The 26,804-nt window shown below is 39.7% G+C and overlaps 1 protein-coding gene across 2 annotated transcripts in view; it reads left to right on the top strand.

Annotated features, from left to right (window-relative positions):
* Positions 1–26,317, top strand: part of ECPAS (Ecm29 proteasome adaptor and scaffold) — a 77,783-nt gene extending 51,466 nt beyond the window's left edge. For both annotated transcript variants that reach the window (XM_075280356.1, XM_075280355.1), the window contains 20 exons: positions 1,222–1,389; positions 2,653–2,732; positions 5,342–5,447; positions 6,428–6,475; positions 9,510–9,631; positions 10,189–10,339; positions 10,469–10,534; positions 10,960–11,049; positions 13,117–13,183; positions 13,844–13,935; positions 14,031–14,097; positions 14,410–14,601; positions 16,286–16,500; positions 18,128–18,171; positions 19,831–20,023; positions 21,349–21,493; positions 23,578–23,683; positions 25,559–25,647; positions 25,732–25,803; positions 26,057–26,317. In XM_075280356.1, the coding sequence (XP_075136457.1) occupies positions 1,222–1,389; positions 2,653–2,732; positions 5,342–5,447; positions 6,428–6,475; positions 9,510–9,631; positions 10,189–10,339; positions 10,469–10,534; positions 10,960–11,049; positions 13,117–13,183; positions 13,844–13,935; positions 14,031–14,097; positions 14,410–14,601; positions 16,286–16,500; positions 18,128–18,171; positions 19,831–20,023; positions 21,349–21,493; positions 23,578–23,683; positions 25,559–25,647; positions 25,732–25,803; positions 26,057–26,196 (2,253 nt within the window). In that variant the 3' untranslated portion in view covers positions 26,197–26,317. The remainder of the gene's footprint in view (positions 1–1,221; positions 1,390–2,652; positions 2,733–5,341; positions 5,448–6,427; positions 6,476–9,509; positions 9,632–10,188; positions 10,340–10,468; positions 10,535–10,959; positions 11,050–13,116; positions 13,184–13,843; positions 13,936–14,030; positions 14,098–14,409; positions 14,602–16,285; positions 16,501–18,127; positions 18,172–19,830; positions 20,024–21,348; positions 21,494–23,577; positions 23,684–25,558; positions 25,648–25,731; positions 25,804–26,056) is intronic.
* The last annotated feature ends 487 nt before the right edge of the window (positions 26,318–26,804 follow it).

The raw sequence follows: 26,804 nt of genomic DNA, 5'->3' as shown, positions 1-26,804 counted from the left end.
AAGGGTTATCTGTTTTTGCCTGGACATTACCTTTAAGTAAATCCAGCAACTGGCCACTTCTTTAAAAATCTTTCATTTTATTAGCATAGTTCCATTAAAATTGCATGATGTACAACATCTAGGTGACACTCCTTCGATGGACAGAAGAACAGCTAACGCGTTTCGGAAATTATTTCCTTATTCGAATAAGGAAATAATTTCCGAAACGTGTTAGCTGTTCTTCTGTCCATCGAAGGAGTGTCACCTAGATGTTGTACATCATGCAAATTTAATGGAACTATGCTAATAAAATGAAAGATTTATAAAGAAGTGGCCGGTTGCTGGATTTACTTTTCAAGGATTGTTCTGCCCAGGAGCGCCCTGGACCGAGGGGCTTATTCCGTGCACCGCTGCTTATACACAGGAACGTGAGTGTTATCCAAGTTAACTTTTCTACAAATATAACTATATTTTTCTGGCAGTGGGCTGTACATTTTTTCCCTCCCTCTCCCCCGTGCCTTTCCTTATTATATTTGTGAATTACCTTTAAGTGTACTGTACACAGAGGATTTTTTTTTTTTTTTTTGCAGTGCCAAAACCTCATTCATATTGCTGTGAATTTTGAGGTTTTGCAATGCATGTTTTCATCGCGTGACAAGAACAGGTGAAGTACATAGTAAATATCTACACCTGTAAGTGTCATACGACTGTAAACTGCATTGAAAAACTGCAGTTAATTGACTGTTTAGCAAAAACAGAATGAACATTATCTCATTACAATGGCAATATATATTAGGCTGCAAGTGAGCAGTCTGCTATTGACATTGATGTGTTGGAAGTAGGGAAAGTATGTAAACATAAGCGTGCAATTTTGTGATGGCTGGACCATTGCACACAGCATCTTCAAAAGGGAAGATTGTCTTCTGGTTCTAGGTGTGTAGTGTGCAAAAATGGCTCAAAGAATGACAACTGGTGAACTGGTCTGTCAAGTGATGCTTCTAGGGAGCTATTGCTTGCCTTTCTGGTATGATTCCATAGAAGAGCTGCTTTAGTACATGTTGTGGAATGTTGTATAATGAAATAGGGTGTCCGCATACAAGTGCATGACATCTTTCTGCGTAGTCATATTTTCTATTTCTTAAAGTAATTCTATTTTTCCTTTTCTATTGCTATAGTCATGGTAATTATTGGTGTCAGTGAAAATTAATCTGTTGGTACTATTTTTTTTTCCTTTTGTGTTAGGGTGCAGCGTTTGGCTTTAATGTCATTGCCACCAAAGCTGGAGAACAGCTTGCGCCATTTATGTCACAGCTGGTCCCACGATTGTATCGCTATCAGTTTGATCCTAATACTGGAATCCGCCAAGCTATGACTAGTATTTGGAATGCTCTAGTCATGGACAAAACTATGGTGAGTACATTTCAGTACAGTGGGCTTCAGTTAGTTTGTTGCTTGTTGCATTTGGCCTTTAAACCATTAGTATAACCTACAGGAAGAAAGTTTAATTTTGTAAATGTGCACCTCTGCAGTTTTTGGAGGTACATTTTGGTTTACAAATGCTATTGACCAGAATACTGCCATGTGAATTAGGACTAGTTAGAAAAAAAAAAAAAAAAAAAAAAAAAAAAAGGCCTGGAAACTGGTACACCAACTCAGACAACCCCTTGAAAATTTCCACTGGCACAGTTGTAAATATGAAGAGAATTAACATTTTATTATTGCTGTTTAACAAATTAAAGTCCACCAGCCAAGCCACAAATGAACCCCTGAGCGGGTTCATTCCCCGTAGTCAACTTTTATCACTGATCACTACTTTGTCATTATCATATGGTCAATTAAAGCTGGCTTATACAGTCAACAATCTAAAGGTTTTTTAAAATATTTTTTTTAAAAAATCACGTAGAGTAACATTTTCCAATTACAGCTGCTTTTTCTTATGGCTCAGATCAACCCCTTCCCACAGCAGACTATTTTTGGTTTCTTTTTTTCTTCCCCTCCTTCCAAGAGCCTAGCCTTTTTTTACATTTTTGTTCACATAGACATATAAGGGCTTGTTTTTTGCAGGACAACTTGTTTTTTTTTATTGCATCATTTAATGCTCCCTAGAATGTACTGTAAAAAAAAAAAGTACATTTACATTATTATTGTTGTGTGTATATAAGAAACCTTAATTGCAACATTATCTTTTTTGGATTTCGTTTTTACAGCTTTCTTCATGTAGTGACATCTTAACTTTTTATTCTGCAGTTCATTATGATTATGGTGATAGCAATATAAATTGTTAGATTTTGCCAATTTAAAAAAATAAAGTAATACAAAGTTGATACAATTTTTGAAAAAATAGCTTTGTTTTTCCATATTCTGACATCAATAACTTTATATATATATATATATATATATATATATATTTCTATTTAAGAAGCCATGCAAGGGCTATTTTTGTGTGTGTAGCAAGCTAAAGTTTTTATTATGTACTGTTACTGTTCAGTTGTGGCATGGATCACATATCCAATACACTGCAATACTTCTATAATACAGTCAGCACCTACTCCATGTGGACGGGGCTATTACTGTAATATCAGAATGTGTTACACTGTACGTTGTTAAATGTGAATGAATTTAAAAAAAAAAGGGATGATAACAGTTTAGAAAACCTTATCATATTGGTTCTAGGTGGATAAATATCTGACAGAAATTCTTCAAGATTTAATAAATAACCTTACAAGTAACCTGTGGAGGATTCGGGAATCCAGGTATGTGGTAAAGTTGCATGAAACAAGCAGGTCACTGCATAACTGTCCATATCTCATAAATCTTATTATTACTGTCCCTTGGCAATAATATCATTGACCTGAGAGAGCAGTATATTAAGTATGAATTTAAAAGGTAGCTGTTGTTTCATGTGTTTTTTCAGGATAAGCAGTCATGTGTGTACAGAAGAGCTAACATTATATCTGCCCATTTTATGACTTATATACTGCAGTTTCCAACTTGACATGCTATATCTGCTTTTGGGTGGAGACTATAGCTGCCTTATATGAGTCGAATCTTCTCTATAACAGTCTTAGTCACTCAGAAGCAGCCCCAAGACTATGCAGAGCATATATAATGAAGCACAGGCCTCTACTCACATGAATAATGCGCTTTGGTTGTGATACAACTTTTATTTAGCTCCATCTAAAGGTTAAGGCCTTATGTAGAAAAGTGCATTTAAAAAATGCTTTGGTTAAAAAAATTTAAAAAAAGCAGTGAAAATGAGTTTTTTTTTCTCCCCACAACATTCTTCATTGTGTTTTGCTGAATTTTTCTCTGCGGTTTTTTCTCCCCTACTAAAGGAAACTTGTTACAATTCTGTACTTACAATTCATATACAGAAAGAGGCTTTTCTATCTGAAAAGTTATACTACCTACTTATCTAAGACATTTGCAAATTGTTACTAGTTAAATTCCTATTCTTTGTTGCCATACCTGTTTCATCAAAAAGGAATGGCACCCTTGTACTCACGGTAAAATACTTTTTTCATTGTATTCATTGGGGGACACAGATCCTACCCTTTTTTCTTGTTGTTTCTGCCTCGGGCAGTTCTGATTTGTTTTCCGGGTTAGGACATGTTGTTGGTCGTTCATTCCGTATTCTTTTTTGTTTATTTGTGCCTCTCTCCTACTGCTGCAGTACAGACTGGTTAGCATAGTGTCTGTAGAAAGGCTTTAGCCCAGTGGGGCCAACATCTTTTAAGCTTTTCCTACTGTCAGTCTCCTAGTGGCCAGGTCTATACCCATGGTGCTGTGTTCCTCAATGAATACAACAAGAAAAAGATATTAGTGAGTACAAAAATCCATGTTTATGGTAAAGACACATTGGTTTTTCATACCGTATATACTCGAGTATAAGCCGAGTTTTTCAGCACAGTTTTTGTGCTGAAAAAGCCCCCCTCGGCTTATACGTGACCAGCTGCAATAGTAAGGTATAGAACCACCCATAAAATAGTGAAAAAAAAAAAAAGCTTTAAAAAAATAAAGTTCTAAATCACTCCTTTCCCTAGAATACATGTAAAATGACTGTGAAACACATACACATTAGGTATCCCTGTGTCTGAAAGTGCCCGGTCTACTGAATATAGGATCTGCAGTGCTCCTGTTCCGTCAGAAAGGGGTTAATAGGAGCGCTGCAGATACCCTATATTCAGACAGACTGAATTCCAAGTGGGGGAAAAACCCCAGTCCTCAAGTTCAGGGAAGGGGCAGACAGACAACCAAAACACCCCCCCCCCCCTTTCCCAGCACCCAAAACTACTGCACCCAAAAACTCCGACCATTTTAATTTTTGATTTTTTCCAGTAGCTGCTGCATTTCCCCCCTTGGCTTATACTCGAGTCAATACGTTTTCCCAGTTTTTTGTGTTAAAATTAGGGGCCTCGGCTTAAATTCTGGTCGGCTTATACTTGAATATATACGGTAATAATAATAATAATACATTTTATTTATATAGCGCCAACATATTCCGCAGCGCTGTACAATTTATAGGGTTCAGATACAGACATACATAACAAAGAACGTCATTTCACACAATGGGACTGAGGGCCCTGCTCAAAAGAGCTTACAATCTATGAGGTAGAGGGGGTGACACAAGAGGTATCAGGGGCGGCATTGCTTATACAGTGTTCAGACAATTTTGTGCATTAGGAATTGTGATAGGCTTGTCTGAAAAGATGCATCTTTAGTTTGCGTTTGAAACTGTAGAAGTTGGGAGTTAATCTTATTGTCCGGGGTAGAGCATTCCAGAGAAGTGGTGCAGCTCGGGAGAAGTCTTGTATACGAGCGTGGGAGGTTCTGATAATAGAGGATGTAAGTGTTAGGTCATTGAGTGAGCGGAGAGCACGGGTTGGGCGGTAGACAGAGATGAGGGAGGAAATGTAGGGAGGTGCAGCATTATGGAGAGGCTTGTGGATGAGAGTGATAACTTTATATTTTATTCTATAATGAATAGGCAGCCAATGTAACGACTGGCACAGACCGGAGGCATCGTTGTAGCGTCTAGCCTGATAGATGAGCCTGGCTGCTGCATTCAGAATAGAATGTAGAGGGGAGAGTTTAGTGAGGGGAAGACCGATTATTAAGGAATTACAGTAGTCAAGGCGAGAATGAATCAGAGAGACAATAAGTGTCTTTAGTGTATCTCTGGTAAGGAAAGGGCGTATTCTGGAGATGTTTTTGAGGTGGAGGTGACATGAACGTGCGAGTGATTCTATATGAGGGTACCTTTTTAAACCTTTTTAAATACGGTACCTTTTTAAACATGTTTTTGTGGAAAAAAAGCACTCTTTTTGTTGTGTTAAAATTTGTATTTCTTTCCTTGTTGCAGTTGTTTAGCATTAAATGACCTACTACGTGGACGTCAGCTTGATGATGTTGTCGACAAGCTTCCTGAGATATGGGAGACACTTTTCAGAGTCCAAGACGACATAAAGGTAAGCTTGAGTTCGTTCTACAGAGAATAATAAAACTAGGAAGTATTGAAAGTGTGATGTGCACATAGGTTGAGCTTTGTCACATGTAGTAAGTACCATACAGGTTTCTTTTATATAAACAGTGACATAAAAATATCTTATTACATTTTGTATTGTTAAAGTACTTCTCAATGGAGTTCACTGTGTTAAGCACTAGAGTCTAAGATTCTCTATTGTGATATGAAACAGTTGTGATTTTAGTATGAATTCACAGCTGAGATTTCCCTATGGAGAGAAGAGATATGGTATCTTCAGATCATGATCTGTTTTGGAGGTTGTATTTGAGACACAGAGCATATATAAAATAAAGTTGGCTTTACAATTGTTTACATATATGACACATAAAATGCCTCGCTCACACCATGTGTTAGAGGGCGCAGGGTCCCACAGCACATCATAAAAGAAAAAAAAATCTTTGGGGGAGATTAATTAAGCAATTTGCACATGTTTTCTGGCAGAAAAAGTTATAGGTTTTGGTACGTACCCGTTTTGTCCATGAATTTGAAACTTGAATTTGAGTCTACCACTACCAAAGTCAATTCTAAACTACTTTTGTAGAGGGTGTTAGTGGCAGAGTGAGTACATTTTGGGGGTTTACAGTGTAATCCCACTATGGTCTGGCTCACATCTGCGTTCGGTATTATAGCATTTTATTAGTTGAAGAAAGTCCAGCACTTCTTGTTGAAAATCCAGTAATATTTCGCAGAGCATAGGGTAGTAGGAACTGCTACATTCGGAAGCGCATTTCAAACCTAATAGGTTCTTTGTCAGAGAAAAGCAATGTACAGACCACATGAGTAACAGTACAATCAATGTTTGCAGGACCCCAGTGCAGATGTGATCCTAGCTTAATTGAATTAATGGCATGACAGGCAAGATTTATTTCCTTTTATTTGTCTGTTGTATTAGCATTATTGCTTATTTTCTTTATTTCTCACTAGGAGTCAGTGCGGAAAGCAGCAGAACTGGCTTTGAAAACCCTAAGCAAGGTATACATCTATCCACGCCATTATCTTGTTTAAAAAAAAATACATCCGCTATGTCATCCAAATCTACAGTAAATATGCATGTTTTTATGATTGGGAAGATTATGGAAAGCACTGCACCTATGGCAGGGAGTTTTGGGAAAAATTGATCAGTCGTGTTGAAGTCCAAAAGGCTTATGGATTATTAGGAGCCATTCGCATCACATTTTGATTATCCAGGTTTTGGGGGGGTTTGGGAAGGAATGGGGTGGGGGGAAGTTGTAACACATATCACATGAATCAGTTTTTATTTAACTTTTAGACTATGTAAACAAATGCCCATCAGCTTTCAACATACATGCTTTGTGGTCATAGAACTGGTGTGTTTTCTGGATATGTTCCTGAGTTTTTACCCTGGGCATTGCTCACATTAGTGACTGTCATTGCTTGTATTTGGACAACCTTTTTAATTGTTGGTTGGTCTTATCAAAATTGACCATTTTTAATCTAGGTGTGACTTTCTTAAAGAAAAGCTCCAACCAAAACTCATGTTTTCTGTACGTTTCATTTAGGAATTATATTTGACAGTCATATACAGGTACCTGTTCATTTTCACTAAATATTGAATCAACTACACTGAATAAACCTTTGTCTCTTAAAGAGGTCCTTTCATCAGATTGGGCACAAGCAGTTCTATATACTGCTGGAAAGCTGACAGTGCGCTGAATTCAGCGCACTATCGGCTTTCCCGATCTGTGCCCGGGGTAAAGCGCTATCGGTCCCGGTACCGTAGCGCTTTACATTCAGAAGGGCGTTTCTGACAGTTAGCCAGGGACGCCCTTCTGCCCAGCAGCGCCTATCGCGCTTTACTGTGGAGCGCGATACACACACAGCTCGTCCATAGACGAGTATTATCAGGAGGGGAGGGGGAGTTCCTCCCCGCTCCACAGTACAGTTCGATAGGCACTGCTGGGCAGAAGGGCGTCCCTGGCTAAGTTTCAGAAACGCCCTTCTGACTGTAAAGAGCTACGGTACCGGGACCGATAGCGCTTTACCCCAGGCACAAATCAGAAAAGCCGACAGTGCACTGAATTCAGCGCACTGCCAGCTTTCCAGCAGTATATAGAACTGCCTATGCCCAATCTGATGAAAGGCCCTCTTTAAGTAGGCGCCAGAACTTGGTACCTAGTGCCAGAAAGTCCTATAACAGTTACTGTTGATGATTAGACAGGCTTCTGTCACACAGTTCTAATGTACATCACTGATCTAGTAGTTTATTTAGAAGTAGGCCCGGACGATTAATCAAAAAATAACTGAAACCAAATATTAACTACAATAACCAGTGTGATTTTGGTCACGTTGGTTATTTAGGTTTGTTTATTACAATATTTGCGAGGTTCTACCTGCAGTTTCATTCGGACTAAACACTTTCAAAAGGAACTGCTATTATTATTCTTTGGGGTCCCTTCAGACCACGGAGTATAGTTAACGGAGGCCCCCGTGAGGTGATCAAACATTAAAAAAAAAACAGTGTTATCTCTCCTGGGATCCAGTACACAGGTTTTTTCATATTTGATCGCCTCCCTTGGGCCTCCACTTATACTTTGATAATAGCAGTTTTGGTTCAACCATGTTCTGTCCGAACGAAAACTCTGGGTGAGGTTTGTCCTACACATACTTATACTATAAAAGGGGCATGGCCTAAGTAATTGCCATTTAATTGTAATCAAATTAAAATGCCTGATTAATTTTAATTTAGATCATATTTGCTCAGCCTTATTTAGAGTTATACTTAAAGGGTTATTCCCATCTTGCAAGTCTTGCTACCAAGATGGAAATAACTGCTCCCAAGTTCGAAACGGTGTACCACATCTAACTACACTACTTCCATAATTATGAAATTATGGAAACAGCATAGTCCCGTTGTGCCACACTGTTACTAAAGCTCACATTCACTTCTGTTGGAATTATGGGAACAGCATACAGCAGCCCTGCTTGGCTGTTTATGCAATTTTTGGCTATAGTGGATTTGAGGGAGAGCAGTTATTCCCAACTCATCAGTGAATTGCATGGCAATAACTCTTTAAGGATGGATAATCTTAGAAAGAGTAACCATTGAACATTCCCCACACGGGGCATATAATAATGCACACAATAGTTACAAAGAGCATAGAACATCTGAGCAGAGAGCCATGGATCCCATATGACATGAAATCTCTCTATGGTGTCCACTTTTGTTGCCTCTATTTTTCCACATGACCTAGTCGTGTATTTTCTCCTCAACCATCTTAAACGATATGATAGGAGCATTCCACTTTGCCACTAGAATACAAGAACAGCGAATTGCGCAAGTTTCAAAGCTTTATTAAGGAGTCCAGCCTGTCTGTCCTCTATCAGCAACACGGGTATTTGTCTGTGCAATACAGAAGTAAGTAATGAACAGACTTAGCACCAGAATTGCATCACCAGTGGACATGTCCATTAAATATGCATAATATTGCCAACTTTGTTACAGCCTCAAAAACATCTATCAAGTAGAGATGAGCGAACACTGTTCGGATCAGCCGATCCGAACAGCACGCTCCCATAGAAATGAATGGAAGCACCTGTGACGCCGGCCGGCCGCCGGCAAAGTCAGCGTCACAGGTGCTTCCATTCATTTCTATGGGTGCATGCTGTTCGGATCGGCTGATCCGAACAGTGTTTGCTCATCTCTACTATCAAGCCCTTGTGGAAAGAAACAATACCGTTGTAGTGGTACATAATAAACTGTATAAAAAGTTTCAGAAATGTCTTTGTCAAACCTGGAAGCTGTTCTATAAAGTTTCACAATAATCTACCCATCTTTGAAGGATGAAAGGTTGTCCAGTGTTTTCCTCCCAATGTTTCATACATCTTAAGTTTGGCATTTTTTGTAGACTGTAGAAGTGAAATAGTACCTTTTCCGAATGGAACCTCTTTACGCACATTCATAAAAGTAGAAATGTAAATTACTGGGCTGAAGTAAAAAATAAAGTTTAATGTGATGGACGCTAAAAAGTATTCTCTTTTCTGTAAGGTATGCATAAGGATGTGTGAACCATGCAAGGGAGCAGCTGGTCAGAAAACAATTGCTGTTCTATTACCGTGCCTTCTGGACAAGGGGATTATAAGTACAGTGACTGAAGTCCGAGCTCTTAGGTAAGTGGACTACCGTGTAGCTTGTATGTTCATTAAATTATTGCAACCATTTATTACTTCCCTGCTAGAAGAGAGACAGCTGAAATAACTTCTCCAAAGAGGAAATTGTAAGCTGTTTTCCAAGGGATTGCAATAGTTATTTCTGCGATTACAGCAGCCTCTGCACATTTTCAAACAAGCAGATAATATTATCTATAACTCAGGATAAATATATTTGCCAAATGATTCAGTTTTGTAAGATTCGTTTTCTATAAACGTGGGTTGTTGTTTTTTAAATTTATTATTTGATTTGATTGGCTAACCTGTTGCAATTCACCATGTGGATAATACTTGGAACAGAAAAATATATTACTTAAAATGTGATGTTTTTAGTTTAAATGTAACTTATACGTTCATGGACTTATTTTAATGGCCATCATAGACAATCATGTATGACATGTATTGGGATGCCTGGTTATGGGACTCTATTACACTTGGTATCATGGCATGGCTATATTCACATTGTCTCCTGTAGCATTATTATTAACTGGATGCCATATGTCATCACTTTTTTCTAGCATCAACACACTGGTTAAAATCAGTAAAAGTGCTGGAGAATTATTGAAACCTCATACCCCAAAGCTCATTCCAGCTTTGCTGGAATCTTTGAGTGTTTTAGAACCTCAAGTGCTGAATTATCTAAGTCTCAGAGCTACAGATCAAGAAAAGGTAAGTACATCATCTACGTACTTGTACTTTGAAAGTAATTGATCTACTTCTATATTTCTATAAAGCTTTTAACTATTTTGTATATATGGCATAATAAATAATGAATTTGCTTTGTTCTAATTTGAGCAGGCTGCTATGGATAGTGCGAGGCTAAATGCTGCTAAATCCTCCCCAATGATGGAAACCATCAATATGGTAAGTTTATGTTCAATGGATTACAGTGTTTATCTATTGTTCATTGCTTTTATATTAGTTTTTTTAGGCATAATATTGTATTACAATAATGACTATGGTAAATCAGGAGTAATAATGTGACCTAAAACTGCCAATGGTTACACAAAAACAAAATTGTATTACATGTGGTAGTCAAAGAATTATTATGACGTTTGTAGTCTCCAAAATGTCATTATAATTTTACTTTAACAATATAATATAAGACGGGCTCATTGGATCTATATTTCTTACATAAGAATGTCCATACATACTTGCTCTTATTTAGAGTTCTGTGCTGTGAAGGTCCAGTATAAAATATCATGGTGGTTCACTACTTCTGCCTAAACCAAAAGAAACTATGGAAAGTGAGGCCTCATTTTTTTTTCAATACTGCTTTCTTCTTACAGTGTATTCAGCATTTGGATGTCAGTGTCCTGGCTGAACTAGTTCCAAAACTGTGTGAGATAATCAAGAGTGGACTGGGGTTGGGCACCAAGGTAAGAGTTTTTTGATGGCACATGCAGTATATGTTTTGGGTTGTTTTGGTTGTTTTGTTGTTTTTTTTTTCTCTTGCAATGAGATCTGTATGACATTGTCAGCTAAGCACAGTCATTTGCTTTGTATTTTTTACGTTTTCTGTAGTTAACTGGTAATTGTCTAAAAAGTAAATGATGTACCATTGTGCTGCTAGCAGTGCAGCAAAAATACACCAGTGTTGTCTTATAAGACCTGCTGTGTACATGAACAGAGGACTAGCTGCTGAGTGCCGTGGTTTATAGTCTGCTATGAGCATACATTTTTGTCCTGTCGTAGCTACTAGTACTGTGGGCCTGTAGTTATAATATGCTACTCTTAAAGGGGCTCTATTATTGTGCAAAGTCATTTTTAGCTAAGCACATCCTTGCATAGCCTTTAGAAAGGCTATTCCACAACCTACCTTTGGTATGTAAATTGCCTCAGGGCTCGTTCACATCAGCGTTGCCCTCTCCGTTCTGCAGGTTTCCGTTTCCTGCATAAAACAGAGCAGGATACGAGACCTGCAGGAGTCTCTCTCACCCATTCATTTGAATGGGTGAGAGAGATGTGCGGCGGTGAGCGTTTTATGCTCTCCGCCGCGAAACCGGGTTTTTTAATCCGGACACAGAGTCGGACATGCAGTACTCTGTGTCCGGATTTAAAAATCCGGTTTCGCGGCGGAGAGCATAAAACGCTCACCGCCGCTCACGGCCGGACCCGTTCTGTGCTTTCCGTCTTCTTGCATGCAGAAGACGGAAAGCACAGAACGGAAAGTAGAACGCAGGTGTGAACCTAGCGTCAGGAGTATTTGAATAAGTCTGTTTTTTCATATGCTAATTAGGCTCCAGCGAGCACTGGAAGTCTCAGTGAGCCCCCTCTCTGCTCACTGGAGCCTAATTAGCATAAAAATGGACTTATGCTAGGTTCACACCTGCGTTCATCTGTCCGTTCTGAGCTTTCCGTCTTCTGCATGCCAGAAGTCGGAAAGCTCAGACCGGATGCGGCGGTGAGCGTTTTATGCTCTCCGCCGCGAAACCGGATTTTTTAATCCGGACACAGAGTAGTGCATGTCCGACTCTGTGTCCGGATTAAAAAAAACCCGGTTTCGCGGCGGAGAGCGCAAAACGCTCACCGCCGCTCACAGCCGGACATCTCTCTCACCCATTCAAATGAATGGGTGAGAGAGACTCCTGCAGGTTTCCGTCTCCTGCCTCTGTTTTGGGCAGGAAACGGAAACCTGAACTACGGAGTGCCGGCGCAGATGTGAACGAGCCCTTATTCAAAAACCACTGAGGCAATTTACATACAATAGCTAGGTGTGAAGTAGCATTTCTAAAGCCTATGCAAGGATGTGATTAGTTAAAAATGACTTTTCCCAGTGATAGAGCCCCTTTAAGCTGACTTTTTAGATAAGTTATTCACCTGCAGACCTTTGGCAAATCCAGTTAAATTTTGTTAAATCTGTGGTGGTCATACACGTAACGCTGGGTTCACACCTGCGTTTGGGGTCTCCGTTCTATGGTTTCCGTCTTCTGCATGGCAGAAGACGGAAACCATAGACCGGGTCCGGCCGTGCGCGGTGGTGAGCGTTTTAGGCTCTCCGCCGCGAAACCGGATTTTTTTATCCGGACACAGAGTACTGCATGTCCGACTCTGTGTCCGGATTATAAAACCCGGTTTCGCGGCGGAGAGCGCAAAACGCTCACTGCCGCGCACGGCCGGACAGCTTTCTCACCCATTCAAATGAATGGGTGAGAAAGTCTCCTGCAGGTTTCCGTCTCCTGCCTGTGTTTTAGGCAGGAAACGGAAACCTAAGTACGGAGACCGGGCCACAGATGTGAACGAGCCCTAACATGTACAGAAGATGCTACTGAAATAAGCGGCATCTGCCAGTGGTATACAAGTAATATCTAGTTTCTGGCCAACCATTGCAGTGTGATATTATACAAGCAACCCATCATGATTCTTATTGTTTTTCTGTATATTTCCAGTTTAAATCAATATAAGGTGCATTTAAAAAAATGTTTCTTGTACTTTTTATGTTGCAGGGAGGGTGTGCAAGTGTTGTTGTTTCTTTAACAACACAGTGTCCTCAGGATTTGATGCCTTATTCTGGTAAGTGGTCACCTCAGTAAAAGTACTTTAATGTATGTATATTTTTAATAGAAGAGATTTAAAGGGGTCTTAAGTCAAACTAGAAAACCTAAAGGGGATTATTGAAGAAAATGTTCACTTTCCCTTGGTCCTACGTTACAGTGTTGTGTTCCCCGTTCCATTTTGTACCTACACTGGCCTTGCCAGAAGTGAAGGGACTCTGCCTCAGCAAGCACATGTTGAGTACCAGTGATCTTTGCTATTATGGCCAGGTCACATCAGACCTTTCAATTTCGAACCAGTGCGGGCACAGGATAGAATGGCCACCTGATGCCACATATTTTACACCACCCACGTCCACCTTCTGAGTCTTCCATTTTGAATTTCAGAATTAAACACAAAGCTTCGCTATTGGTTCCAGTTGAAAAGCGTAGAAAATTATGTACTGTTTTATCACGAAATCATACATAGAAAAAAGTGATGTTAAAAATTACACAAGTTACACAGAAACAGACGGTTTAGTACTTTTGTAAACCGTATACTAATCATATTAATTTTAGTTTCAAGGAAATTTTGCAGTGCCATGAAAATGACTGAAATACTACATTTCTGCCCGTAAATATAATTTTATGGGGGGAAAAATGCCTGATCTTTTTCTAAACATTTTTTTTTATTTAACAGGCAAACTTATGAGTGCTTTAGTAAATGGACTCTGTGATCGTAACAGTGTAATACAGAAATCGTATGCCTTTGCTTTGGGACACTTAGTTCGGGTAAGTAGTGTGGACTACGATACATGGATTGTATTCTTGAGTTGAATTGTCTGTGTGAATTGACCTCATAAGTTTCACATGTATTTAATTTGCAGACAGCCAGGGATACCAGTACAGAGAAACTTCTTCAGAAGTTGAGCAGCTGGTACATGGAAAAGGAGGGTGAGTATTATTATCAAATTACAACATATTTATCAATTATTTATTAATATTGGTCAGTCTATTGTGAGTAGCCATGTTTGTGGATATCAAATATGCCAACATCCTGCTATAGACAAAAACTGTTCACAGCAATACAGTATTAGCATGAAGAACAAAGGTTGGATTATGACTTTCTACAGAAGTTTAGCAACTGCAAGCAGCTTATTACAGCTGATGTATTATGTCATTTGCAGTAAGCCAAACTAGTTACATGTAAAGCGGTCTCTGAAAATTGTTGCCATGTATGACAGACTCCTTTGTGTTATCTTTTAGAGCCTGCCTACAGAGCAGGATGCACTTTAACAGTTCATGCCATCAGCCGCTACAGTCCTGATGTCCTGAAGAATCATTCAGGCATGGTTTTGCCATTGGCCTTCCTTGCAATGCATGAGGTTTCAGATGATGAAAAAGGAGAAAAAGACGACTCAAACCTTTGGAGAGAAGTGTGGCAGGAAAATGTGCCTGGTATGTAAAATATTCTGTGCATATGAGCAAGTTTTAGAGGCACCCCATTTTTCAGATTTACTGAGATTTGTAGAAAACTACAAATTTGATGACCTATTAAAAAAAAAGTCTGTGTTCCAATGGCAGTTCATAATAGTGTATTCTAAGCTATGAAAATCTGCACTTAAGCAGGGCCATCTTAAAACATTGGTGGGCTCAGTGCTAAGATTTCATAAGTGGGACCCCACCATCACTTAGAAATACCTGACCTGCACAAATTATAATGCCCCCACATAATATAATGCCCCCCACATAATATAATGCCCCTTAGTCGGCCATCGCACAGTCAAATGCGCCTGCATGCATCACACTTTAACCTGTTTTCCCCCCGTGGTCCCTCAGACATTATATTGTACATTTTCATGTTGCCTCAATAGTTTAATGTTGTCCCTTCTAGGTTATCCCAAAAGTTTAACATACCTTCCAAGTGTCAAGGTACAGAAGAAGGGACAGGATGTATGGCACGCTGTGTGCACCTCAGCAAATTTATCCGCTTCCACTTTGACTCTACCCATTCAATTCTCTTTGTGCCCCCACAAAGTATAATATCCCTAAAGTCACCCTAACATGGTATGTCCCCACATTATAATGTCCCCTTCAGTTGACCTCACAGCATATATCCTCCTCCAAGTGCCTCCACAGTATAATGTCCCCTCCATCTGCCCCTACAGATTAATGCGCTCCTCCAGTTTTCCCCGCAGAATAATTTTCCCCTCCAGTTGCGCCCTCTCCTACCAAACATAAAAAAACACTAATACTCACCTCTCCTCGCTACTATGCTGTTCTGTCAGCTGTCTCTGGTGCAGAGTCTTCATGGAGCTGCAGGCGTGATGTAATCACATTGCTCCTACTATTCATGAAGCAGAGATAGGAAAAATAGTTAAGCAGGGAGTGGGTGGCTCCATGCTTCACAGTTATCTTCATTTCATAAGTTGGAGTTGGGGCAGTCTGGATCCACTACCTAGACTAACCCAAGGAGGCCCTCCGCTATTATAGGGCCCATGCATATGAATGTGTGCTTCAGATGTGGGGCCAAGTTTGCAGCACAATGCACTCGGATGATACTCAGAGTGACATCCGAGTGTCATCCAAGTGCATTGGATGCATTCATGTCTATGGGGGCTTCAGAGTCATTCTGTTCTGATGACACCGATGGGTATAGAGTAAGTCCTATCCTGTTCTGTGTCATCGGAATCAGAAGCCCCCTTAGATGTGAATGCATAACAGAGGGCTCTCAAAAGCATTCCTCATGTCATGTGTATATGGAGTCCTAGAGCCAAAGGGATTCTTTTACTAACCAATTGCTGAGATGACTTTGTGCAGTTTCTAAAACATTTCCAATTGTATTTTCTGAGCTGTAAAAAGACATGAAAAGCAGAACGATCCATTTAAAGTAAATCTGTTTTAATACGACTTTAGTTAGAATTTTTTGACTAGTCAAGAAGAAGTGTAGAGTGAAGAATACTGGATGGACAATGATTCCTAAATTTCATAATTCTATAGATTTTTGCTGTTATACCCTGAAAAAATGTTTAGACATTGAGTTGATGCTTTCTATAATATGAGAGAACACTGCATACTCGAATATTTTCGATTGATGCTCCATGAACAAATGACTTTATTATCCTTTTTGCAATGTACGCAGGAAGTGTCAGTGGTGGCATCCGATTGTATATGAAGGAGTTAATTGATATTTCACAAAAAGCTCTACAGTCTCCGTCCTGGAAGATGAAAGCACAGGGTGCTGCTGCCATGGCTTCAATTGCAAAGCAGCAGACTGGGTCACTGGTGCCCCCACACCTGGGAATGGTTATTGGCACTCTCCTGCAAGGTTTACCAGGAAGAACCTGGACTGGAAAGGTATTGACTGAACTTTCTATACTTTATAAGTGAGTACAGGTAGCAGCCATATTTGATTAAGGACTTGCTAGCACAATGATATAGATGTGCTATGCTGTAATCTTTATGAAAATGAAGAAAAAAAATAGTAGAATCATAGAAAATTGACATTTGATAAGCACCCCCAAACCCTCTAGTCTTCCCTTTTATTATTTCCATTTTATTGTAGGATGGACATGTGTTTATCTCAGGCATGCTGATATTCACTGTAATTTAAAAACCACATCTGATGGAAGTTTGTTCCAAACATCAACTGCTCTTTTAGTGAAATATTTTCTGACATTGCTTCTGATCTTCTTCCCAACTAATTTCAGGCTGTGCCCCCTCATTCTTGTGTTTTGGGGATCTTTTTGTTTGTTTTTTTGAATAGGAAAAACACTTCCCAAAAGTCCCTCCTTTCCTTAAGGCTGTACAGATTAAGGTGCAGCATAATTCTTATTTCGCTGTCATCAAACATGGAGTTTGAATGGAGAATGGTGTTCTCACTTACTTGCGAACATTCATGTAACCTTTTAAAGACGTCGCTGGGTGACTTTTTTTTATATTTTCTCTCCGCATCTTCCAAAATACATAACTTTGTTTTTCTGTCGACATAGCTATGTGAGGGCTTATTCTTTGTATGACGAGTTTACTTTCATTTGCCACCATTTTGGGGTACATAAAATGATTCGATTAGCTTTTACTTACATTTTTTGGCAGTCCGTGTGACATAACACACAATTCTATCATCATTTTTTGCATTTTGTTTTTACAGCGTTCACTCTGCATTCAAAGTGACATGGCAGCTTTGTCCAGCAGTTCATTATGATAATGGCGATGTTTAAATTGGGGTTTTATTTACAATTTTACTGCTTTTACAAATAAAACCTAATTTTGGGAAAATAAACGATTTTCTTCATTTCACCATATTCTTACACCTATAACTTTTTTACTGTATCCTTGACAGCAGGCATTGAGTGTACGGCCTTCTTATTATGTTTATTTATTTATTTTTTCTCTGTGTGTTTTTTTGGTTTACTTTTTACATGTCCCACAAGGGGACTTGAAGCTTAGATCCCCAGTACAATGTACTACAATACATATTACTGCAGAACATTGCGCAGTAGTACCTATGGGAACTATGCATAGGCAGTCAGGAGGCCGTAGCCTGGCCTCCTGGTTACAGTGGCAACATTTCAGAACCTGCGATCTCATTGCAGGGGGGCTAAGGGATGACTGGGTGCAGTCATGCCCCCTGGAATCCCTGTATGCTGTGATCGCTATTGATCACGGCATTCAGGGGGTTAATTTGCCAGAGTAAGGATATCTTCTGACTCTGGCTGCTTGTCCCGGGCGTGTCGACTGTGTAACATAACTCAGAGTAGGATGTAATGCTGCAGACTTTTTGTTTTTTTTTGCTTGTTTGTTTTTTTTTCTACAAAACAATATATCAATCTGATCTCCTCGTCTTGCTCTGTCTCTGCATGTATAACATGACTGGTTCCCTAAGTGTATCCACATTTCTGCTGCACAAACTCTTCTAATCTATATATATATATATATATATATATATATATATATATATATATATATTTGTAATATCTTGCAGGAAGAACTCCTGAAAGCTATTGGGACAGTGGTTTCTAGTTGCAGGTAAGTGTTATTTGTTTCAAACTACTAAAATCTTTTTTTTTCTACAAATAATACCATACATATGCAGTATCTCACACCACTCACATTTTTGTAATTATTTTATTATATATTTTCATGGGACAACACTGAAGATATGAAACTTTGATACAGTCTAAAATAGTCAATGTACAGCTTGTATAACAGTGTAAATTTGGTGTGCCATCAAAATCACTTAACACACAGCCATTAATGTCTAAACCCCTGGCAGCAAAAGTGAGTACATCCCTAAGTGTCAGTGGATAAATTCTGCCCAATTAGTAATTTTCCCTACCCGGTATCATGTGACTAGTTATTGTTACAAGGTCTCAGTTGTGAATAGGGAGCAGATGTCTGAAATTTGGTGTTATCTCTCTCACATCTCTCTTACCCTTCGTTCACATCTGCGTTCGGTATTCCGTTTGGGGAGTCCGCATGGAGACCCCCAATTGGAATACCGAACGCAACTGCAAGCGGTGTGCAGTGAAAGCACACAGACCCCATAGACTAGTGGCAACCTGTGATGCTCTAGTGAACTCCATGCACAAGAGGGTCAAGGCAGTGCTGGAAAATATTGACACTTGGGGCTCAATTTGCTAGTCACCTACAAAATGCCAGTAATAATGCTTACTGTATATAATACCAGCTTAGTATTTTGGTCAAACTTAATAAAACTGAAAGTGAGGCATTTTCATACACAGAATGAAAATGTGTTTTATATGGTAATATATCTCTTCTGTCCTCCACTGTGACCTGTATCCTATTTACACAATGTACGCAATACTGTACACTCAGCAGGCCATTGAGCAGTGCTTGTTACCATTTATCATAAATACTGCTCATTCTGTGCTCAGAAGTTGCCATGCTAATGGTTGTGATTACAGTACAATACTGTAGAATTGATATGATATCAAGATATTATTTTTTTTTTTATAAGACAATGGGAACTAACTGTCCTATTTGTAGTCTGGCTGCTGAGAGCTGGCGTAATCTGCTAAAACCAATAATTGTAGCCAACCCTGGAGAAGTTATGGGAAAACTACTGAATTAAAATTTTCCCATCTCACTATTTCAGCAATCTGCCTGTTGTCTCTTCTTCTCACTTCCTGTATTTCTCACCCCTTCCCCCCCACCCTCTTGCTGAACGGGACACTGAGGTATCACAATACTTATGCAGATCCGATATTATGCACATGCTTGTAGAAAAGGGACTCAGTGTTATCTGTGTGTTTATATAGAGATATGACTGGCTTTATCAGCAAACTGCAATTAGCTGAACTGATTGTCCTGACTGAGTGACGTCACTTGTCCTATCTCACAGGTCTGCGGTTATAGCAACGCTGTGTAAACAATGGGAGGAATAAGTTCACATAGCAGTAAAACAAAGCAGCATTTCTAAAGCAATATATTTAGGAAATGTCTTCAATTTACATAATCTACTAGTATAGATGAGATACTTGAGATGGGATAACCCCTTTAAGGGTTGTCTTTCTACAGGCATGTATGGCATATTTATTACTGCTGAGCTGTTTTTGCAGTGGTTCTGTATCTGGCATTGCTGCTCTGGCATTCAGGTCATTTATTCTACATCTAAAAATTTAGATTTTTTTTTTTTTTTTTTTTTTTTTTTTTTGCTCCTTGCAGTGAACAGCTGAAGGAATCAACTCCTGGACAACCTAGCATAGAGGAGATCATTCAGGCAGTATTTAAAGAATGTAGGAAAGAAAATATCAAGTACAAGATTATAGCACTGAAGTGTGCTGCAGATGTGCTGGAATCCACCAAGGAGGATCGTTTCCAGGAACTGGCTGATATCCTATTGCCATTCATAAAGAAGGTACAATCTAGATCATTAGAATTTGGTAGCGTGCACAAATTTATCTAGGAATATTTGTAACAAAACATTCCCTTAGTTATGTCACTAAAGTTGTCACTGTTTGCTTATAATATAGTCGCTATGGTGGGATATGCTATAGACAAAAATCAGAGGAATATGATTAACTTGGATTAATTGGAGAGATCCAGAATGGAAATTTGTGAGCATTGTTGTGGGGTCTTCTTTGCACTGTTGTTTTGGAAATCAGCGTCCCAGCACACGTGACATGTTAGTGTGGGATGTCAAATCACTTAAAGGGAGTCTGTCAGCAGGAAATTCAGTATCAAACAAATGCCAGTACCTTGTAGAGCTCCTTCTATGTGTTCCAGAGATGCCTTTTTATTCTGCATTGTAGCTCCATTTTCATGAAAATTATTTTATTCTTATGCTTATTAGTTGAAAATGGCTTTAGGGGCATGTCTCCTCCAACCAGGACGTCAGTCTCTACTCTAGATATTCGCCCCTAAGTGCCGCCCAGCTCCTACCTATTGCTTGGGTAATATCTACCACTTTGTCACAATTTGTCTGCAGTTAGGGGCAGTTATCTGGAGTGCAAAGCCCTAGCAAGAGAACAAACACCCCTACAGCCCTTGTCAACAATACAATAATGCTGATATTCATGAAAATGGAGCTACAATGCAGAATAAGAAAGGCATCTTTCTAGAGTGTCTTGGTAGGTAGTGTCTTGAATTTCATAATGATTTTCCTGCTCATAGACTCCCTTCAAGTGTATTCAACCTGGAAAATGACCAAAGTGAGACTAAAGCATTTGTTAAAAGGAATCTGTCACTGGTCACTTACAAGCAGTAGATGCAGAGTTGCCTCCCAAATCCCTGTTGTGGGTGTTAGTATACAGAATACCCTCCAAATAGTGTACAGAGCATCTTAAAGGGATTCTATCAATTAAATACCCTTTATAAAATAAATACATGTAGGAATTGCCTTAAGAAAGGCTATTCTTCTCTACCTTTATTATTCTGATCTGCGCCGCCGTTCCTTTAGAAATATCTTCTTTATTCCTTATGTAAATTAGTTTTCTCGCAGCACAGGGGCATTCCCCATCACTCAAACAGCACCGGGGGCGTCTCCAGTGCTGCTTGTACACTCTCCAGCGCCACTTCTGTCTCATTCTCCGCCCCCACCTCTTCTCTCGTGCTCCTCTTCACATGGGGTACTCAGGGAGGCTTATGGGCAACCATTCTTGTGATCTTTTGAGGGTCTTAGCAGTGGAACCCCAAGCAATCATCCTTTGATATATTTTGTTGTATTCATGGTTGTTTACTCAGGCTTCTAAGGAAACTGTGGGGGCTCGATCACCAAAGGAAGAGGAGGATGAAGAAGATGAAAAAGCAAAAGAACTGCACACAGAATCTTTGTTGTGTGCCTTCTCAACTCTAGGCAAAGCTTGGCCCAGAAATCCTGACACACAGCGTAAGTAATACTTATCAAGGCCAAAATGTCTGCTGCATTAGTTATTATTTTTAAATCAAGTTATACCTTAACATTTTAAGGCATTAAGGCTTGGGATTGTTTTTTATATTATCCATCTCAGTGATAGTGTTACCAATGAAAGTGTCTAGTGTAGCATACTGTATGTATGTATGTAGGATATGGGTGAACTGCTGTATGCATGTATTATATGAGTAATGTGTGCTGTATGTATGTGATATGTGGGTTATGGCTGATGTATGCAGGTACTACATACAAAATGAGTGACCTGCTTTATGCATCTAATATGGAAGGCACGTGAGGGATTCTTGTGATGCATACATCTACATATCTTAGACACACAAGGGGAATTTATTAAGATTTTATATGTCAGTCTTAATAATTCTGCTGCATTTTGAGAGGTCCCGTGTACCAGAATTGAAATCTTTAGAAATCAAGTACTGGTGTAGATTTCAGCTATCTCTGTTTTCTGACGTGAGTTATAGGAAATTTGATGGACCAAGACATCCCTGTCCACTTTGATCCCCACCCTGCTTTACCCACTTGCATAAAAAGTGGTGAAAAGGGATTAAAAAAAAAGGCAACTTTGTTGCAAGTCAGTCTCATGAGCCGAAAATGCCCCACTTGTACATCAGCCACATAGGGCTCACAATGTACATTTTTTCCCTATCAGTATGTCTTTTTTTTGGAGTATGGGATGGAAATCCATGCAAACACGGGGAATACATACAAACTCCGTGCAGATGAGGTTTTGTTTGCCCTTGGCGAGATTCGATCCAAGGACTCCAGCGCTGCAAGGCTGCAGTGCTAACCACTGAGCCACCGTGTGGCCCCTTTGTACATCAGTTTTCTGTCATTCATTTCCTATATTAAATTGCCCCAACATTGTGCACCATTAACAACTGTTTGTGCGTCATATGTCAAATTTGTGAGCAACCTGTTTGTGGGATGTGTCTTGTGTGCGAGTGCTGTGTATGCATAAAGTCTCTAACGTGTCAGCGGCAAGTATGCGTCCAATGATATTTAATGTACTATAAATTTGAGGGACTTGATTGTTGAAGGAAGGGGGGGGGGGGGACAAACTTTTTGCACAGGGGCACTTTGCTGTCAGCGTCCGTCCCTGGGTTATTCTGCTGGAGTCAGAGTATTTTCTAACTTCTGCAGTTAGTCCCAGCTCATGGCTGTATTATACAACTGGAACCCATAAGCTATGGTATGTTACAATTCCTGTGTCTGTTACAGCTCTGCCCCATACTATTATGGTTCCGAGCATTAACTATACGCTCTACGTGAGATAATAGTATGGCACAGCATTAAAAGGACCTTTCACCACCTCCACAAATTCAAGTTCTTAGAATCTGTCCATTGGCACCATTCCACTCATTCCAGTGCAGTTGGAATTTTTTTCTCTATCCCTCACAGTTTCTGAGCAACAAGCGCAGTTAGCTTTAGTGCCCAATGTGCTATTTAAGCTGTGTAAGTTCAGAAGGGCAGTGTCAGGCGTGGGCTGTGATTCAGAGGCAGCCAGTGTCAGAGCTCAGAATCACACCCCTGACCTGTTCCTGCTAACAGTACAGAGTCTAAATAGCATATCAGGCACCAAAACTAACAGCACTGATTGCTCGGGAACAGTGGGGGCTAGAGAAAAAATTCCAACTCTGCCAGAATCAGCAGAGCAACACTTATTAATTCATGCTGCCTATTTTGGGTCTTGAAGACGCTGTGTTTTGAGAACCATAACTTTTTAATTTTGCCATTGATATAGCCCTATGAGGACTTGATTTTTGTGGTTTCAGTTGTATTTTAATTTGTATTTTGGGTAGACATATAATACAGTGATAAATGTACTAACTTGGTTGGGAGGAAAGAAAGCCACAATTTGTTTATGACTGTTTTATAAATGAAGTTTTATTATCCAGGTCAAAATAATTTTTGTACAATTTAAAAAAAAAAAAATTCTACACTTTTTTGCTGTACTTCTGTAAATCTGTAAACACATGCCCAATATTGCTAAAAGGGATAACAAGTACATTTTCACTTATTGCATATGTTTTATGGTGTGATAGGTTGCTACCGTTTTGAAGTTTGCAAGTTAATGTGTGAGAGGTTGAAGCTAAGCACGTGGAAAGTTCAGCATGCTGTCCTTCAGTCCATGAACACATATTTTCAGGGGTAAGTCTGGTCACTGTAAAGCTAAATGTTACTCTCTTAGCAAGTGATTGTTGCTGCATCAGTTTTCCTCAATCGGTTTTCAATCGGTTTGTTTACAGAGTACTATCCAGTCATGGCAGTTTCCCATATACAATGCATCATTCCAGTGGTTCCAGCTGTTCAAGCGGTTGTCAAGTCCCTAATTCATATTTTGTACTGATGGCCTATCTATAGGATATGTCCTCAGTATGTGATCTGTGGGTGTTTGACACCTAGACCTTTAACAGATTAGCTGTTCTGGCACCACGCAGTGGACAAAGAGCAGATGCAGTCCTATTCAAATAATATGACCAGAGCTGCAATTCCTGGCACCACCACTATACAGTGAATAGAGCTCCTATTACTTAAAGGGGTTGTCCCACGTCGCATACTTACCCGTCTTCGTTCCTCTAAAATCTTTTGTCTTCCGGCTTTGTCTCGTCATTGGTGGGCGGGGTCACATATGCAAAGCCAAGCGGCGAGATGCCGCCGGCCCTGCGTGCACGCTCATACACCAGTCTACCCTTCACAATGCTAATACAGACCCGACAACCTGCGGGTCTGTATTAGCATTGTGAAGGCTAGACTGGTGTATGAGCTTGCACGCAGGGTCGGCGGCATCTCGCCGCTTGGCTTTGCATATGTGACCCCGGAGTGGAACAGCATCGCTTCTGCCGCTGCTGGCTTCATGCAGGGCAGAAGCATAACGATGTGCCTGTGCCGGCGTCTAACCGTCCCCAGCATCCGCCTATTACAGCGGATGCCGGGGAGTTAGACGCCGGCACAGGTGAAGCCAGCAACATCGCTATGTGCCTGCCCTGCATGAAGCCAGCAGCGGCAGAAGCGATGCTGTTATTCCGCTCCGCCGCACCCCCCCCCCCCCCGGGAATAGCAGCATCGCTTCTGCCGCTGCTGTCTTCATGCAGGGCAGGCACATAGCGATGTTGCTGGCTTCACCTGTCCCCCAAAGGGTAAACTACCCCCCCCCAGGCTCGCTCCCGTGCACTTAGCCCCTCCTCCCTCCCCCTGAGAGCAGCAGACACATCACTTGACTCAGGTCAGGGCTGTGGCCACAAAATGATGAATAAAGTGAGATAGTGGCCAAACAAAGCAGTTTTGCTGAAGCAATGTATTTAGGAAAAGTCTTACATTCACATTTACAAGCAGTATAGATAGGATCCTTGTGACGGGACAACCCCTTTAAATATGAATAGGCTGCAGATTTCCACTGCAGCTGCTTTTGGTGCCTGAAAGCTGAAAACCCCCTTTTAAAGAACTTGCTACAATTTTCTCTAGTACAGTAATGTATAAGTTTAAAGGGGTTGCCCTGTCTCAATTAAAAACGCAATAGAATGGGGTAAAATAAAGGAAAAAATACAAAACAGAAGAAACAATACGCGCCTGCTTCTACTCCTCGTTTTGTGTGGGCGTGCCCCTGTTTCTTCACGCCTTCACACTTCTGGGGCCTGAAGTGTTGTAGAGGGTCAAATGACCATTAAGACCACACAGCAAGCAGTGGTTGTGAAAATGGTTAAAAAAAAACCTGAACCAGATGTATTATTTGCAGTATTTCTGGTTCCACACAGTATGTTTTTTTTTTTTTAATTTCTTGTTTTGTCCCATTATACAGTTGTTGGTTGTTTTTTTTTGGTTTTTTTTTTAAAGTTTGGTGTCCTTCCTTAAAAAATGTGTCCAAAAAAGAAGCCAGCCTCCTTAGAAAACATTACTCATTTACTAAGTGTCCATTTCTCTCTCTCCGGTCAGGCTAGATCACAAGTGATGACAAATACCGTAGTTACATTTATTGCACATTGATCATTCTTGTCTTGTCATAAAATTTTTGTTTTTGTTTTTCAGCTTACTAATCTTAGAAAAGGAACATTCAGACATTACAGCCCTTAAAGAAATCCTGCTAGAAGCCTGTCCAGCACTTGCACATTCTCTGGGTACTACAACTATCTTTTCTACAGTAATAAAATGTTTTTGCCATCATTAGGTGCAGTATATTAAGAAAAGCATTTGTTTTGCAGAAAATAAGAGTTATGCATCTGTAAGAACAGAAGCCATCACTGTAATAGAAACACTTTTAAAGAAACTTGAAGGTACGTAGGTGAAGTGAATAACTGGAGGATGATTTACAAAGGCTGGGCTCATATCTGCGCTCAGGGATTACGTTCCCATGTGCTTGAAAAATGCAGATATAATTTTTTTTTTTCTCTCTCTCTCTCTCTATATATAATGAATTTGTTTTTTGCGAGCATGTATATTTAGTATTTTACGTGGCCTTTTATCACCTTAATTGTATTTTTGTACGTGAATTATTTCTTCTTTTTAATTGTATTATTATTATTCCAGACTCAGAACAATGGGAAAGCCTTACTTTAGACAATAGAAGCCTACTCATTACATCTTTATCAACAATGGAACTGGACAGCAGACCAGACCTAAGAGATAAAGGATTGTTGCTCAAGAAGAAGTTGGAGAATTTAAATTAATATCTATAAAATGAAAACCTGTGCAACTCATCCAATCATGTTTCGTGGATTTTGAGAATTCAAGATTACATTTATGCTGTAGCATGCATCATTCCACGCCTAAAATAAATATTTCCATGAAGTCTGTTCTCCAGTATATCTCGGCATTTTATAGTTCTAGTTCACATTGATAGTTGTACATGGGTTTATAACGGCTGCAGGTTTATCTGAGGTCCTGTATACTACAGCAGCACAAATTCTAAATCTGCTTCTACTTGGAATTGGTCAATTGATTGTGTTTTATTATAAATTATCATCTTTATTATCAAATTCTTGGTAATATGTTTTTATTTCTCTTTTCATCATTACATATTTGATTTATACATTGGGTACTTGGGAACAAGTAGTCCAATGAAATAATATATGGTTATATGTAAATGCTGTCTACGCTACCTTCTCAGTGTGTACTAGTCAGTTACTTCGGCAGCAGGAAGCGCAAAAAAAAAAGAAAGTCCTGAAACTGAAAAGAACAAAAACCGCTTGGGCAGGAACAAGAGTGAAAACAAGGGTGGGGTTTGTGTCCCCCCCAGGGAATATGAGAAAAGGATTTTACGGATAAAAAAAAAAAA

This window comes from Leptodactylus fuscus, chromosome 1 (assembly GCF_031893055.1).
Source record: "Leptodactylus fuscus isolate aLepFus1 chromosome 1, aLepFus1.hap2, whole genome shotgun sequence".
In the NCBI taxonomy this organism is placed as follows: Eukaryota; Metazoa; Chordata; class Amphibia; order Anura; family Leptodactylidae; genus Leptodactylus; species Leptodactylus fuscus.
The sequence above is the reverse complement of the archived record's forward strand: the minus strand, read 5'-3'. Positions and strand labels throughout refer to the sequence as shown.